The sequence below is a fragment of the Onychostruthus taczanowskii genome, unplaced genomic scaffold, assembly GCF_017590055.1.
Source record: "Onychostruthus taczanowskii isolate IOZ18803 unplaced genomic scaffold, ASM1759005v1 scaffold81, whole genome shotgun sequence".
Taxonomy (NCBI): domain Eukaryota; kingdom Metazoa; phylum Chordata; class Aves; order Passeriformes; family Passeridae; genus Onychostruthus; species Onychostruthus taczanowskii.
The window spans coordinates 820540-835208 of NW_024506002.1; the positions used below are offsets into that span (position 1 = coordinate 820540).

General features: G+C 55.7%; 1 protein-coding gene across 1 annotated transcript; it reads left to right on the top strand.

The window, feature by feature from the left end:
- The first annotated feature begins 5103 nt into the window (after nt 1-5103).
- LOC121346433 (endothelin receptor type B-like) lies at nt 5104-14639 on the top strand. Its single transcript, XM_041424250.1, has 8 exons — nt 5104-5223; nt 8784-9308; nt 10155-10267; nt 10686-10890; nt 11143-11292; nt 11976-12109; nt 12690-12798; nt 13398-14639. The coding sequence occupies exons 1-8, from the start codon at nt 5209-5211 to the stop codon at nt 13545-13547; spliced, it is 1401 nt and encodes a 466-aa protein (XP_041280184.1). The 5' UTR covers nt 5104-5208; the 3' UTR covers nt 13548-14639.
- The last annotated feature ends 30 nt before the right edge of the window (nt 14640-14669 follow it).

Below are 14669 nucleotides of genomic sequence, written 5' to 3' on the forward strand. Positions count from 1 at the left end.
TGGAATTCCTGGCTGTTTCACCCTCCTTCCCCAGGGATAACCAAAGCCCAGACAAGGAAGAGCACAGGTCCTCTCCCAGATGCCAGGGAGGGGATCCCCACTTGTGTTTTCCTCTGCTTTCTCTCATTCCCAAGGCATTTTTTCCACCACCAACGAGGCATTTTTCACTTCCCCATTGCCAGCTTTCTCTGGTGAGCATTGAGGGGGTTCCATGGGCTGAATAGGGGGAATCTCAGCAGTCCTGGCCTCCCCAGAACTTTGAAGACTCTAAATTCCACACTGTTTGTCCAAGCTGTTTCCTGCTGCCTTTCCTCATTCCTGTTTCCTGGAAAGGTCAATAGCACTTGAAGCTGTCGGTGGCTCTTCAAGGAGAGGCCATTAATCTCTCTATAATTATCTGCAATCATTTCAGGAGCAATAACCCATTTGTCCAAGCTTTTCTCAGAAGCTTGTTAAGCAGAAGGAGGGAATGGAAGGTGGGAGACACTGAGAAATAATCCAGGGAATGTCCCACTGAGCTTCTGGACGCTGTGGCTGTGGGAGCTCTGGTGCTGGCGTGGTCCTGCCAAAGCCACCAAGGATCTGCCTCAGCTCTTCAGCCACTGGGAAGATCTGGAGATCTCCCCACATCTTTGTGGGTTTCGCATGAAGCGTCTGGATCCACTCTAGTACTGACAGTGCTTGGATTTACTTCAATTCCAATTTTTTAGGAAGTTTGGCCCTGAATTCAAAATATTCACAGTTCTGGAGCTGAACTACTTAAATTAAGTAGATTTACCAAAATAATGAAGATAATAAACAGCATTCAGAAATCAAAAAGCGCAAATCCACTCCCATTTTCTATCAATTAATAACAATATTTTTCCATACATAGGTGTGTATAAGCAAAGGATTAATTAAGGTTAGAACAATTACACAGGGCAGGGGAGTTTGTTCAGGTTTAAAGCCCACAGTATTTAGAATTCAAAGATCTACTAAAGAGAAATTAATATAATAATTACGTCCCAGCTCTGCTGCAGGAGCCAGTACTCACCTTTAATCAAGTTCATTAGCAAATGGCATCAGTGCTTCCAACAGAGGGAGGTTTGTGGGAGACCTCCCCAAAACACCTCAGGGAAATGCACCTTGTGACACATAAAACCCTGGCAGAAATCCCATTTCTGTGTCCGTGTGCCTCACTCCCATGTCCAGCCTGGCACCAGATCAGCTGTGGAGCAACCTATGGATCCTGAGGAACCACAGTGGCACACCCAGGAGAGCAGGGACCTTCTTGGGAGCCGTGGCAGAGCTCGAGGTGAGAGGGACAATTCCACCAGCACTTTGGGGGATCCTCTGTCACCTGCAGTCACCAACCACCTGGAGAGCAGTAATCCCGACCCTGTGGCTGCGAACACCTGGGAGGTGCCTCCCCTCTGCCACTGGAGAGCCCTTAGGACTTGTGGGGCTCCTGGAGAAGCCAAGGAGGGAGCAGCCAGGTGGGATCAGGCTCTGCTCGCAGGGAACAAGGGGCAGGATGAGGGGAAATGGCTTCAGGCTGTGCCAGGGGAGGTTTTGATTGGAAACTGGGAAAAGATTCTTCACAAAAAGGGTTGTCCAGCCCTGGCACAGCTGCCCAGGGCAGCGGTGGAATTCCCATCCCTGGAAGCGGGTTAAAACCACACGGATGTGGCACTTGGGGACAAGGTTTGGCAGTGCTCATGGTGGTGGCTGATGGTTGGACTTGGTGGCCAAAAGGTCTTTTCCACTTTAAGAGCTCTGTGATTCTGTGATTTTAATCTCTCTTCTCACCAAGCTAGGATCAACATCCTGCCATCGCTGCCTTCCACATCTTTGGGACACAGAGATGTCCCCAACCCCTGCGACTTCCTTAAGGCTCCTGCTCCCCAAGGGACACAGCCCCCCAGCCTCTGATCTTTGCCGTCGGGGCCATCTGAAGACAGCACGAGGCTCATCAGAAGCCCCGGTTTCTCTGATGTCGGGAAGGAGCCCAGGCACGGCCACACCCCGAGCCGCGACCCCGGGACAGAGCGTGCGAGCCCGGGCAGCGGCAGCAGCTGGCCCGTGTCCCTGTCGCTGTCCCGTGTCCCTGTCTCTGTCCCGTGTCCCCGCGCCGCCCAGGCGGGGCTGCAAAGGCCCCGTCCCCCTCCAAACAGCTCCAAAGAACTTGACTTCGCTCGGCCCCGGCTGATAAGAAAGTTATGAGCGAAAAGACTTCAAGTGCGGGGTCAGCGCGGGCTCGTGGGAACAGCAGGGATCTGGCTCCGCTTCCCGAGGCATCCCCTCCTCCCGGGAAGGGAAAGTCCCGTGGGCCTGAGCAATCCCCTCCCTGCACCCACCCATCCCAGCTGCAGGGAGGGAGGGGGCTGCAGACACTGAAATAATCCCTGTTTTCCAGCTCTTTGCACAGGAGAATGTCCCGGTTTGGGGGATCCAGCTCGGAGTTGCTGGAGGTTCCAGTATTAAATCCAGGGAGAATTACCTGAGTTCCTCTTGGGCTGATGGGGCAGGATGGGCATGAGGGCCAGCAACAGGGGACAAATGGGGGTTTGCACCTCACTGCTTCCATGTTTCCCAAGCCACTGGGACATTTTTCCTGGCTCACCTGGAGGGCAGCTCTGAGACTTCAGCCTCAGTTCTCCCTAAGATAGGAAAGGAAAGGAATAGAGGGCAGGGCAGGAACTGGCACCACCTCTCACTCTCCTCACTCTTCATTGCTGCACTGCTGGGCTGCTCCAGGAGTTAAAACTAGGGAATATCAGCCTGGAGGGGGGAAGGAGAAGGGGAAATTCATAGACCAGAACTTGATGTGAATGAAAATATTTGCAGCAGAAAAGCACTGCTGGAAAGATGCCAGAGCTGTTCTCCAGCACTCCAGACCCCTCTGGCATAAGAAGCAGGGCAAAGGGAATGCTGGCAGCAGAACTTGAGCAGTATGACCAGAAATGCAGGCACAGTCTTCTATTTATTTATTTAAAGCGATGCCAGTGGAGGTGTTGGGCTGGGAGGCAGTTTCTGAACTTTCCACTTCAGCATTCCCAGTGTGCAAAACTAAATCCAAGCCTTTCCAGAGGATGCCTGAGCACAAATACACTCAGCATCTCAGTCAGATGACACCAGGCCTTCCAAAAGCAGAATTTGCCAGCTGACAACCCTGGAAAAGCATCTTCCTGAAGGACTTGTCGCTGCAGGTCCCCAGCAGTCACTTCTCTGTAATGTTTTACCTGTCTGAATTCCCGAGGGACTGTCTCCGAGTTTTCCTGTCCAGCTCCCAGAGGAGAGGCTCTGTATGTGATGCCTCCAGGGATGTTCCTTCCTCCCAGGCATCCCTGCTTTCCCACAGTGTTTGGGATAACACAGACCCACACCTGGGCACTGGGAATCCTCCAGCTGAACTGAAATGGGGTCTGGGGCCTGGCTGGGGGGTCAGGGCTGTGAAGAGTAATTAGTGCCCTAATTAGTGCCATATTTAGAGCAAGTAGTGGGGGTTCTCCATCCCCTCCTGTGCACATCCCAAGGCACATCCCCAGGCACACAGCTGCATTCCCCCTGCCATGGGGGTGAGCACCCAGACTGCGATTTGGGAGGGGAAAGGAGAACCTCCCAAATGATTCTCCCCAATGTTTCTCTGCTCCATGACCACACCTGTAAATCGGATTCCTCTCAATGTCCTCACCCCAAAGCAGAGCCCAGCTGAGCCTCTGTGGGGCAGCTCCACACCTGTCCACCTGCAGCTTAAACCCCATGATTCCAGCTGGAAGCAGCAGCGATTCTCCTTCCCCAAGCCCTGTCTGGCAAAGCTGTTCCCGTGGCTTGGACTACAAAGCCATTGGACATTCCCACAGCTGGTAAAGCTGTGAGGGATGGGTGCCCTGAGCTGTGGCTCTCCCCAGGCCTCAGGGATCCCTGGGCTCCCCAGGAAGCTTTCCTGCTTTCCTGCTGTGACACAAAGCATGGGACGTGGTGTCACTCTGGGGTTTCATTCTCACCCTTCAAGTGACTCAGCACCAGCCTTGGACCCCAGTGTGTGTCAGGGACCCTCTGGCTGGGCAAGGTTGGGTTTTCCTGGGGGTCTCCCAGGGGTTGGAGTCATCCTTTGTCCCCATCAGAACAGAGAAGGCCATTCATGCCCTGTCCCGTGCAGGAACGTGACTGCCCAGAATAGGCTGCAGGACCCCCCAGGGGCAGGGAGGGGGCCCTGCACGCCCCAAACTCCGCTGTTTTGGGAAGAGAGCCCAGGAAAAGCTGCAGCTCCTCACAGAGGCCAAAGGGTTAAAGGGTGGTTAAACCCATGGATTCTGCCCTGGGCAGAGGAGCCCTTTGAGGGGCTGCTCCCTGCTGTGCCTGGGATGGAGCGAGCAGAGGGGACAGGGCCAGGTCACTCCTGCTGCCCTTGAGAGCCTCCAGCTGGCAATGGACTTGTTTGCTCCCCCGTGGGCCAGACCAAAAGTCCAGCCCCAGAGTCCAAGGAATACACCAAGGTGCAGGAATGATCCACTGATCTCAAGAGTCAACTCTGGGTCACACAGGGTGGAAACATCTCTGGGTATTACTGGACAAAACAGAGCAGCAGCTGAGTGCTCCAGTCAAGGCCAGGGATGGGCTGTGTCCATCCAGCCCAGCCCACCAAGCCTGGCTTTTCCTGCTGTCCTTCCCACTTAAACCTGGTTCTACTTCTGTGTCCTTCCCACTAAACCTGGCTCTACCTCCATGTCATTCCCACTTAAACCTGACTCTGCCTCTGTGTCCTTCCCACTAAACCTGGCTTTTCCTGCATGTACAGATGATTTATACCCTATTTACAAATGCTGGCCACTGAGAAAAGCAAGGCTGGCCCAGTTCTCATCAGCAACTTAGAACAAATCTTGAGATGAGGATCCTGTCACTCATGGAGCAGACAGTGCCACCCCCTGTGCAGCTTTATTTGTTTATTATTTTCACTCCTTCCCACAGCTATCCCGTGTTTCTGCCGCTTTTCCCTCCTCCGTCCCCATCCCGCCCTCAGCCATTGGTCGCAGGGGCTGTACTGGGGGAGCCCTGGGATGTTCTATAAAACCACCCACTGCGGAGCCACGGCAGGAAGGAGCATTCCCGCAGCTCCAGCCCCCTCACAAAAGCCAACTCCAGCATCCGAACCACTGCAGCTCCCCCAGGACATGCCCAGCGTCCCGCGCAGGGGGAAGGAGCCCTGAGGAACAGCTCCCGAATTCCATGGTCAGCAGGAAGGTAACGACTCCCATGGGGAGCTTTGCTCTTCTGTGCATTAATCTGCAGACAAAATGATTCCTTGTGTCAGGTGAATTTTTTCAGCCCCCTCTGGGGGAGGCATTGAAGGGATCATGGTGCCTGGACCAGGTCCGGGATGTGGCAGGGAGAGGAGAAATCCATCACTCCTGGGGTAGAAACTCTTCCTGCTCCTGGAGCAGGCTGGGCTCAGGGCAAGGAGCAGTGGGATGTGCTGCTGTCACCTTTCTCCCTCCTCTCCTCCATCCACAGAGATTGTGCTGCAATATTTATCCACAGAAAAGCTGTGTTTGGTGTCTGGAGAGATGAGTCTGGAGAGGTGGAATGCTCTGGAAGGGAGGGAGAGGAAGAGGAGAAGGAGGATGGAGGGAGAGGCTGCTGGACGTGAGGATGGAGGTGCTGGCCTCTCCTGGGTTTCCAGGGAAGAGGGAGTCCAATCCCATTTACAGCACCTTTCAGACAGGATCAGGCTCTGTAGGGTCGAGGTGACAGTTTTCAGTCTGAGTTTCTCTCTGGGATCTCTCCCTGTTTCCCTGAATCCATGTCAGGATTCCCATGACTTCAGCTGTCATTTGGGCTTGGCACAGTTAAAATGCCTACTGGGATGGGTGAAAGCAGTTCTGGATCTGGGGTTTAACCATGCTGGTATTGGTTTCCCATCTGAACAAGCTTCTTGATACTCCCATGCCTCAGTTTCCCTTAGCTGAGGAAGAGCTGTGCTTCTAAGCACTCTAAGATGGGAAGAGCAAGGAGTAAATGGGCAGTTGGACAGGAGAAAACAGTTTCTCCTTGCCTAAATTTTGGATTTAATACAAGACTTGATTCAGTTTAAGGCGAGCTGGGGAGGAAGTGTTTTTCCTCTCCAGTGCTTTGCAGCTGTGCTGTGGAGGGGCTGGGCAGGAGCCGTGTCCTGTGATCCTCCCTCACATGAGCTCCTCTGCCAAGCCCCAGGGTTTTTATGCTTCTACATTTTTCTTTACCAGAGCTCTGAGGTCAGGCTGGGCTCCTGAAACAGCCCAGGGCTGTGGGGGGCTCTGGGCACGACTCCAGGGGTACTCCGGCACTTTCTGCCAGTGCCACCGCTGTCCCCCAGCCACGAGTGGCTGTGCCATCCAGAGCTGTCCCTGAGAGCCCTGAGGGACCTTGGGCAGGAATTCTGAGCGGGGTCTGCCCTCCCCTGAGAGCTGCAACCCCGTGGGCACGGTGGGGAGGAGAGTTTGGGACAGCCCCATTGGCACCTGTGCCAGGTGTGGCTGGGGAGCTCAGTGAGGCTGAAATCCCTGGAACAGGTCAGAGCAGGGATTTGTGCCCACGTTTGTGAACCTTTAGGGTATTTATCCATCTCTTCCTTCCTTTCTTCACCCTTTCCAGCCCAGCCCAGGCGTTTCCAGAAAGGTCGAGCCCCTGGGGAGGTGCAGCCGTGTCCACAGGAGCTGTGCTCAGTCCTGGGGGCTCCTGGCCACCTCCTCCCAGGGTGGGAGCTGTGCTGGGCCTGGGATTCCCCTTGCCATGGGCAAGGAGAGCCCTGCTGCAACCTGGGGTGCCTTGGATGGCTGCTCCTGGAAGCAGGTCCCGGGGTGCAGTGGGTTTGGGATCAGATCCCAGCTCTGCCTGGAGGCGTCAGAGCAGAGCTTGAGTCCCCGCTCTGATCCCAGTCAGGCTCCCTGATCCCTGCCTCATTTGTTCCCTGGAGCAGGGAAATCCCAGGCACTCTCACAAAGGCTCCAGTTCCCAGTCCAGACACAGCAATTTCTTCTTCTTTCAGAGCTGGGAAGTTTCACAGTTTGACAAAAGTGTTCTTTACACACTCTATCCTGGAGCCCCCAGATTTATCCCTGTTTGAGGAACAGGCTGGAGTTTGCTGCCCTCTCCTTCTCCTTCTCTGGGCTCATTTCTCAGCCTGGATGTCCCAGAACCCCTTCCTCAAACCCACCCCCTGGGATGGTGCCACCACCACCCTCAGCTCTCTCCCGTGGTCGTGGTGCAGCCCCTGGGCTCTTCCTTCCTGGTCAGAGCTGTGCAAACAAAACCACTCCGGGGATATTCATTGGTGCTCCAGCCCTGGAGACCTTTCCCTGTGTCAGGAGCCAGGGCTGGAAAGAGCCCAGGGAGCAGCCCTGAGCAGGGAGCCGGGCAGGCAGGGGGTTTGGGGAGGAAGGGGTTCAGTTAGTGGGGTGAGGATGGGCAAGGAGGGGCTGTGCTGCTGCACATTGGTGGAGTGAGAGCTCAGGTGTCAGTGTGGCACTGCTGGAAAAAGCCCTGCAGTGTTTTCTCAGCAGGTCTGTGCTGAGCCCTCCCTTTGCAGGGGCAGCCGTGGGACCAGCTGGGCAGGGGGAAGTTGGTGAGGCTTCGGGTTCCCTGTGGAATGAGCTGGAAAAGTTCTGCTGGTTCTCTGGACCCCGAGGTGGGACTGCAGAACTGCCCAGATGTGCTGGCATTGACAGAGGTGCCCCAAAACTGCAACTTCAACCTGTCAGGAACTAAATGTCCCAAAACTAAACCCTACAGCTCCCTGACAGGAGGGGACAGCCATGGGGGCTTGGGGAGTGTCGGGCTCTGGTCCCAGGGAACAGGGACAGGAGGAGAGGGAACAACCTCAGGCTGGGCCAGGGGAGGCTCAGGGTGGACACCAGGAGGAATTTCCCCATGGAAAGGGTGGTTGGGCCTTGGCAGGGGCTGCCCAGGGAGCTTTGGAGTGTCCATCCCTGGAGGTGTCCAAGGAACACCTGGACTCAGAGCTCTGGGCTGGTGAGGAGGTGGGGATTGGGCACAGCTTGGGCTCGATGATCCTGGAGGGCTTTTCCAATGTCAGTGATTCTGGGATTATAAGTGAGGAGGGGATGGGCACAGAAGGGAGCTGGGACTGTCCACAGGAGCAGCAATGCGGGAGGGGCAGTCCCTGCTCCCACAGTCCCTGAGCACAGGCAGGTGTCCCAGCCACTGCAGGGCCACGTCAGAGGCACAAGGGACGGGTTGTTCTCCTTTCAGTTTGTTCTACTGCGCTGTTTAAATTTAGCAGCACAAACCCCACCCTCAGGGTCAACAGTTCTGGCCTGGTGGGATCCAGTCTGGCATTGTTTCTGTTTGCTGGGATGATGGAGCTCTCCAGCAACTCATAAATAGAATTGAATCATAAAATAGAATATCCCAGGTTGGAAGGGACCCACAGGGATCATCGAGCCCAGCCCCTGGCCATGCACAGACACCCCAACAACCCCACCCTGGCATCCCTGGCAGCTCTGGCAGCCTCGGGGCCGTGCCCATTCCCTGGGGAGCCTGGGCAGTGCTTCCCTCTGGGGGAAGAACCTTTTCCTGATATCCAGCCATTCCCTCTTTGACACAGCTCCAGCAGTTCCCTGGGGTCTGTCCGTGCTCACAGCGAGCAGAGATCAGAGTTGCCTCTTGTGAGGAGCTTTCAGACCCCAATGAGGTCAGAGCTCAGCCTTCTCCTCTCCAGGCTGGACAACTTTCCTTCTCTCCAATACCCCATCTCTCCCTCCTCTGCTAAACAATTTCTCTCCCTGGTTCTTCTCCACTGGCAGATCCCAGCAGGACCCCGGGGACATTCCACAAGCACCATGAGGACTCCTGCTCCCAGCTTCGCCGTCCTCTCCTCCGCAGGACCAATCCCATTCCCGGCCGCTCTGGCCATTGTCCTGAGCTGCCTCTTCTCCGGGGCGCACAGCCAGACCCCACGGGCCTTCCAGGAGAGCACCGTGTCCCTGGAGGTGCCGGGCCAGGAGCAGGCCCGCGGCCTGGCGCAGCCCGGGCTGCTGCGGGCCGTGCCCGTGTCCAACGCGTCGGACGGCGCTGCTGGGAGCCGCCCCTCGGAGCCGCCGCTGCTGCCCGTGTGCGCCAGGCCCGCCGACATCCGCCACGTCTTCAAGTACATCAACACCATCGTGTCCTGCACCATCTTCATCGTGGGCATCATCGGCAACTCCACGCTGCTGCGGATCATCTACAAGAACAAGTGCATGAGGAACGGCCCCAACGTCCTCATCGCCAGCCTGGCCCTGGGGGACCTGCTCTACATCCTCATCGCGCTGCCCATCAACGTCTACAAGGTCAGCTCTGCCTGGCACCGCCGGGATGGGGCTGCTCCCACCTCGGGGGCCTGGGAGGAGCTGCTGCACGCTGGGGCTGCCCCCAGATCCCTGGAAGTACCCAAGGCCAGCTTGGATGGGGCTTGGAGCAGTCTGGGGTAGTGAGGGTGTCCCTGCCGTGACAAGGGGTGGGACTGGATGGGCTTTGAGGTCCCTCTGAAACCCTTCTGGAATTCCATGGTTTGTGTTGCTGCTGAGGCCAAAGGAAAGAGCTGGAATGGGTGGTTGGTTCTGGGGTAGCTTTAGGAAGGGCTCCAGGGGTCAGCAGAAGGGTTGTGAGCTCAGCCCCATTCTCCTTTGGAATGAGTGGCCTGGATTTCTTCAGCCATCAGGACACACTCTCCCCACCTCTGCTTGTCCCAGCTGAGCGTGGGGCCACAGAGCCCATGTTCTGTCAGGAAAGTGAGTGTGCTCAGGGGTCAGAGTCTGCAAAAGGCTTAGGACACACAGCTTTGGAGCTGTCCAGGCTGGATTTTGGCTGTGTCAGAGCATGACTTTCATTCTCACTTTGAAAACAATCTAAAGCAGCCTAGTGTGGAGTTTAGGACTCAGATCCATTCAAAACCCCCCAGGCTCTGGAGTCAGGAACTGGTGTCTGGACCATCCTTCATCTCTGTGTCCAGTCAGGGAAATGAAAGTTTCCCAGTGCCAGCAAACCGTGGGAAAGTGCCCACATTCCCAGCGGTGGGAAGCTCAGGGAGCTCTGCCTGCTCTCTGTGGGCTCCCCACATCTCGTGGGTGCACCCACAGAGAGGAAGCTGGAAGCAAGTTCCCAAAGCAGTCTGGTAACCTGTGGATCCTCCCCAGCTCCTGGCCAAGGACTGGCCCTTCGGGGTGCAGGTCTGCAAGCTGGTGCCCTTCATCCAGAAAGCCTCCGTGGGCATCACGGTGCTCAGCCTCTGTGCCCTCAGCATTGACAGGTGAGACACAACAGCCACCCCCGCCCTGCCCAGCCTGTCCCTGTCCCTTGGCGGGGACCCGCGGCAGAACCAGGAGCTCGTCCCCAGGCCAGTGCCAAGATGGGGACAGACTGCTCTCATGGAGCTGCAATCCAGCAGGAGCTCTCTGGTGACAGAGCTGAAATCCTGCTGGGAAAGGCTGATGGGAGAATCATGGTGTGGGTGGGGTAGTGAGGAAGGGTGGCTAAGGACAGCCCCCATCCCATCCATCCTCTGAGCCTCTGCTTCCCATTCCCACACTTGGGAAGGTTCAGAGGTGGAGGAGGAAGGCGTGAAGTAAAGGACCTTTGGGGACAATTCTAACCTGCACCTTCTGCTCCCCTCCCTGGCCACTCTTCTCACTCCCACCTGCTCCTGTCACGTTCCCACATGCGGGCAGGTACCGAGCAGTGGCGTCCTGGAGCCGGATCCAGGGCATTGGGATCCCCATGTGGAAGGCCGTGGAGGTGCTGCTGATCTGGGCAGTGGCCATCGTGCTGGCAGTGCCCGAGGCCATCGCCTTCGACATGGTGGAGCTGAGCTACTGGGAGCAGCACCTGTGGGTGTGCATGCTGGCCTCGGAGCAGAAATCCCGCTTCATGAGGGTACCTGTGCATCCCAACCCCAACCTCAACCCCAACCCCAATCCTAATCCTAATCCCAATCCCGCTTCATGAGGGTACCTGTGCATCCCAACCCCAACCCCAACCCCAGTCCCAATCCCAATCCTAATCCCAATCCCACTTCATGAGGGTACCTGTGCATCCCAATCCCAATCCTGCTCCAGGAGGGTACATGCACCTCCCAAGTTACCCCTGCTGCCCTTGCCCCATTTCCAGCTGCCCTTTCCCCCACAGTTCTACCGGGATGTGAAGGACTGGTGGCTTTTTGGTTTCTATTTCTGCCTGCCCTTGGTGTGCACGGGCATCTTCTACACCCTCATGTCCTGTGAGATGCTGAGCAAGAGGAACGGGATGAGGATCGCTCTGAACGACCACATGAAACGGGTGAGAGAACCAGGGAGGAATGCTGGCATTCCCAAAGAGGAGGGAGTGCTCTTGGAGGGGGGATACTTCCCATCCCTGTGAAGGACAGGATGAGCTGGCAAAGATCCTCAAGTGGATCCAACATCCTCACAGTGGATCTTGGCACGTTGGTGCAGGGATTACCTGCAGGGAAAAGGGCCTTCAGCTCCATAATCTCCAGCCTTGGGGATGACCCCAAACCCTTCTGGCAGCAGCCCAGTTTCATTAAAGCTCTCCTGGTCATTTATCCCAGCCCACACCACACTGGACCAAAGGCTGGATGTGCCAAATCCCAGACAAGGGGTGCAGGGAAGAGTTCACTGTCCCCTCCCACACTTTGGGAATGATTCCCTGAGGAGCTCCAGCTGGTTGTCACCTTAATAGTGTGCTGGGTGGATGGAGGAGGCCCCGTGTCCCAGGGAACACCATCCCAGCAGAGCCACCAGGAGCTGTGCTGGGGAGGAGTCTGGCCCATGTGGAGCTGCTGCTGCCCTGCCCCTTTCTGCAGCCTGGACCTGATACAGAGTTCCAGGAGCAACCTGGAAAACGTCCCTGCCCATGACGGGATGAGATGAGCTTTAAGGTTCCTTCCAGTCCAAACCATTCCATGATTCCACAATTTGGAATCCCCTGTGCTCATCCTCCCCACTGACCCTGTCTGGCAGCGCCGGGAGGTGGCCAAGACCGTGTTCTGCCTGGTGGTGATCTTCGCGCTCTGCTGGCTGCCCCTGCACCTCAGCCGCATCCTCAAGAAGACCATCTACGACCAGACGGATCCCAACCGCTGTGAGCTGCTCAGGTAGGGTCCCCAGCAGGTGACACCGGCCTGGGAGCCCCCAGCCCTGGGAGCCAGGGACCAGCACAGGCCCTGGTGGCTTGGGCCAGACTGGGGGAGTTGCCTTCCACCTCCTGCTTTCAGTAATTCCTTGCCCGGACTGCACCGCCCTCCTGATGGGCATGGAGAGGGTGGGAGGGACATGAGAAGGGTTAAATTAAATTTTGGAATGTCTCTGTGATGCTGAGGTCTCCTGGGCACAGGAACATTCCCAGCAGGGATGAGGGCTCCTCACTTTCTGCCAGGTGGGAGGTGCCCGTCTGTCTCCCCTTCCACCCATCAGCCCAGGCCAGGGGCTGCTGCTGTGCTGGGGTTTGGGAGCATCAGGAGCACCAGGAGAAATCACAGCTCCTGTTCTTGGCTTCCTCAGGGAATGTTCCATGCAAGGAAAAGTGATTTTTCTCAGGGAAGGATGGATTTGTGCTCGGCTCTGTTATCAGTCACTGCTCCTCCACAGAAGCAGGATCCCAGGCCAGGCAGTTTGGAAATTCCCTCTGTTCTCCAAGAGCTTCTGACACATCTGTTCTCTCCCTTCCCATCTCAGCTTCCTCCTGGTGATGGATTATTTTGGGATCAACATGGCCTCCCTCAACTCCTGCATCAACCCCGTGGCTCTGTACTTTGTCAGCCGGAAATTCAAGAACTGCTTCCAGGTAGGAATGACCCCCAGGCCCAGGGGCACAAGCTGATCTTATTCCTCATCCCAATTTTTCCCCATTAGATATTTCTCTTCTCCAAGTACACCAGTGCTCAGTGCCCTGCTGGCGGAAGGCTTTTGCCAGAGCAGGATTTAGGACAAGCCAAAAATTCCTTGTCACTCTGGAACAGGAACATCTCCACAAACCATCACACCAGGGGCTGGGGCTGCTCCAGACTTTGAACCCAAGACTTTGGGACATAATTTGCAGTAGTGAAGCCCTGAGAAAGAAAGGGAAGGAGATTGGGATGGGATGGGATGGGATGGGATGGGAGTTGAGCACACCAGTTGGGATGGAAGCTAAGCATCATCTGTATTTTCTGTCCCTTAATGACGAGAACACACAATAATAAAAAAATGCCCCAGATTTCAGTATCATTTCCCACCCTCACCAGCTGTATCCTGGCAAACCCGCTCCCAGCAGAGCTGCGGGACAGCAAGGCTCAGCAATTCCCAGCCTGGCACTGTGCAGGGACACCTGCTGGACAATACGGGGATATTTCCCCCTCTTTTCGCATATCCCACGTGTGACCTCTCCCCCTTGTGTCTCCCCAGTCCTGCCTGTGCTGCTGGTGCCAGAGGCCGGCCCTGAGCATCACCCCCACGGATGAGAAGGGATCTGTTGGGAAGTGGAAAGCCACGGGGCAGGAGCTGGGGCTGGACCGCAGCAGCTCCCGCCTGAGCAACAAGTACAGCTCTTCCTAAATCCGTGTCACTGTCCAGGACAAGGCACAGGGACAGCAGGACCCCTCCGATCCTCTCCCAGGCTCTTCCTGGCTGGGCCTGAATCAGCTTTGCCGTCGTGTCCTAACCCAGCTGGAAGGAGCTGGAGCATTCCCCAGGACCAGCTCCAAGCCCAGCCCCTGACCCCAGCGGTCACCTCTGCAGGAGAGGGAAGGGCATTCACATCCTCACAGGATTTTTCATTTCCTCGCAGGAAAACCAAGGGACTTCTGGCCATTGCCTCAGGGTGGAACGTGGGGCGGGGGGATGCGTGTGGGAAGGGAAGGAATGTTGGGGTGGTCACTCTGTGGGGTGAGGAGGAAAGAGCGACAATTCCCAGCTGTAAAAACCAGGAAAGCCTGGGTAAATCCCTGTGAGGGACAGAGACATCCTCGAGGTCATGTGGAGGTGGGAAAGGCAGTGGAGAAGGTCCAATCTCAGCTGGAAGAGCCACCAGAACCAAGTAAAATATGGGAAAGGGCTCTCTCGCATTTATTATTGGCAATAATTCATCCCCAGGTGATTTGCCAGCAATTTTAACAAGGCCAGGTTGGACAGGGCTTGGAGCACCCTGGGATAGGGGAAGGAGTCCCTATCCATTGGGTGGGAGGAGAGGGAGTGGGGGTCCCTCCCAACCCAAACCAGTCTGTGACTGCAATCCATGTGATTCCATGTGACTGTGAATCCATGTGATTCCATTCTAACATTCTTGCCAAAATTTTCACAAAAACTACACGAAAAAGTTGTATTTATCAGGATTTTGATGATTTTTGTTGGTTTTCCCACATCTCTCTTTTCCCTCTCTCTTTTCCTTCTTTGCCCCTTCTACCTTGTCATAGAAAAAAATGGAGAGAAGAAAAGGGGAGAAGAGATGAGACATGCAATTAAAACATTTTCCAGGTGTTGGGGTGGGCTTTTAGCTTAACTTTCACTGAAATGTGTTTTACAAATAAATCATAAAGACAAATGGGTTTCAAGGAAAACAGAGACTGAGGAATTTCAAGACCAGCCCATTTTCCATAAATTTCCCAATCTGTGGAGCAATCTGTCTCCATGTTCTATGATTTTCCATCCCTGTGCTGAGCAGGACACAGTGTGAACTCT

Excerpts from the sequence above, each read along its gene's own strand:
- LOC121346433 (XM_041424250.1), top strand. Across the intron at positions 10,268-10,685 it reads TGTGCCCTCAGCATTGACAG|GTACCGAGCAGTGGCGTCCT; the intron begins GTGAGACACAAC and ends ACATGCGGGCAG. Across the intron at positions 12,110-12,689 it reads AACCGCTGTGAGCTGCTCAG|CTTCCTCCTGGTGATGGATT; the intron begins GTAGGGTCCCCA and ends TTCCCATCTCAG.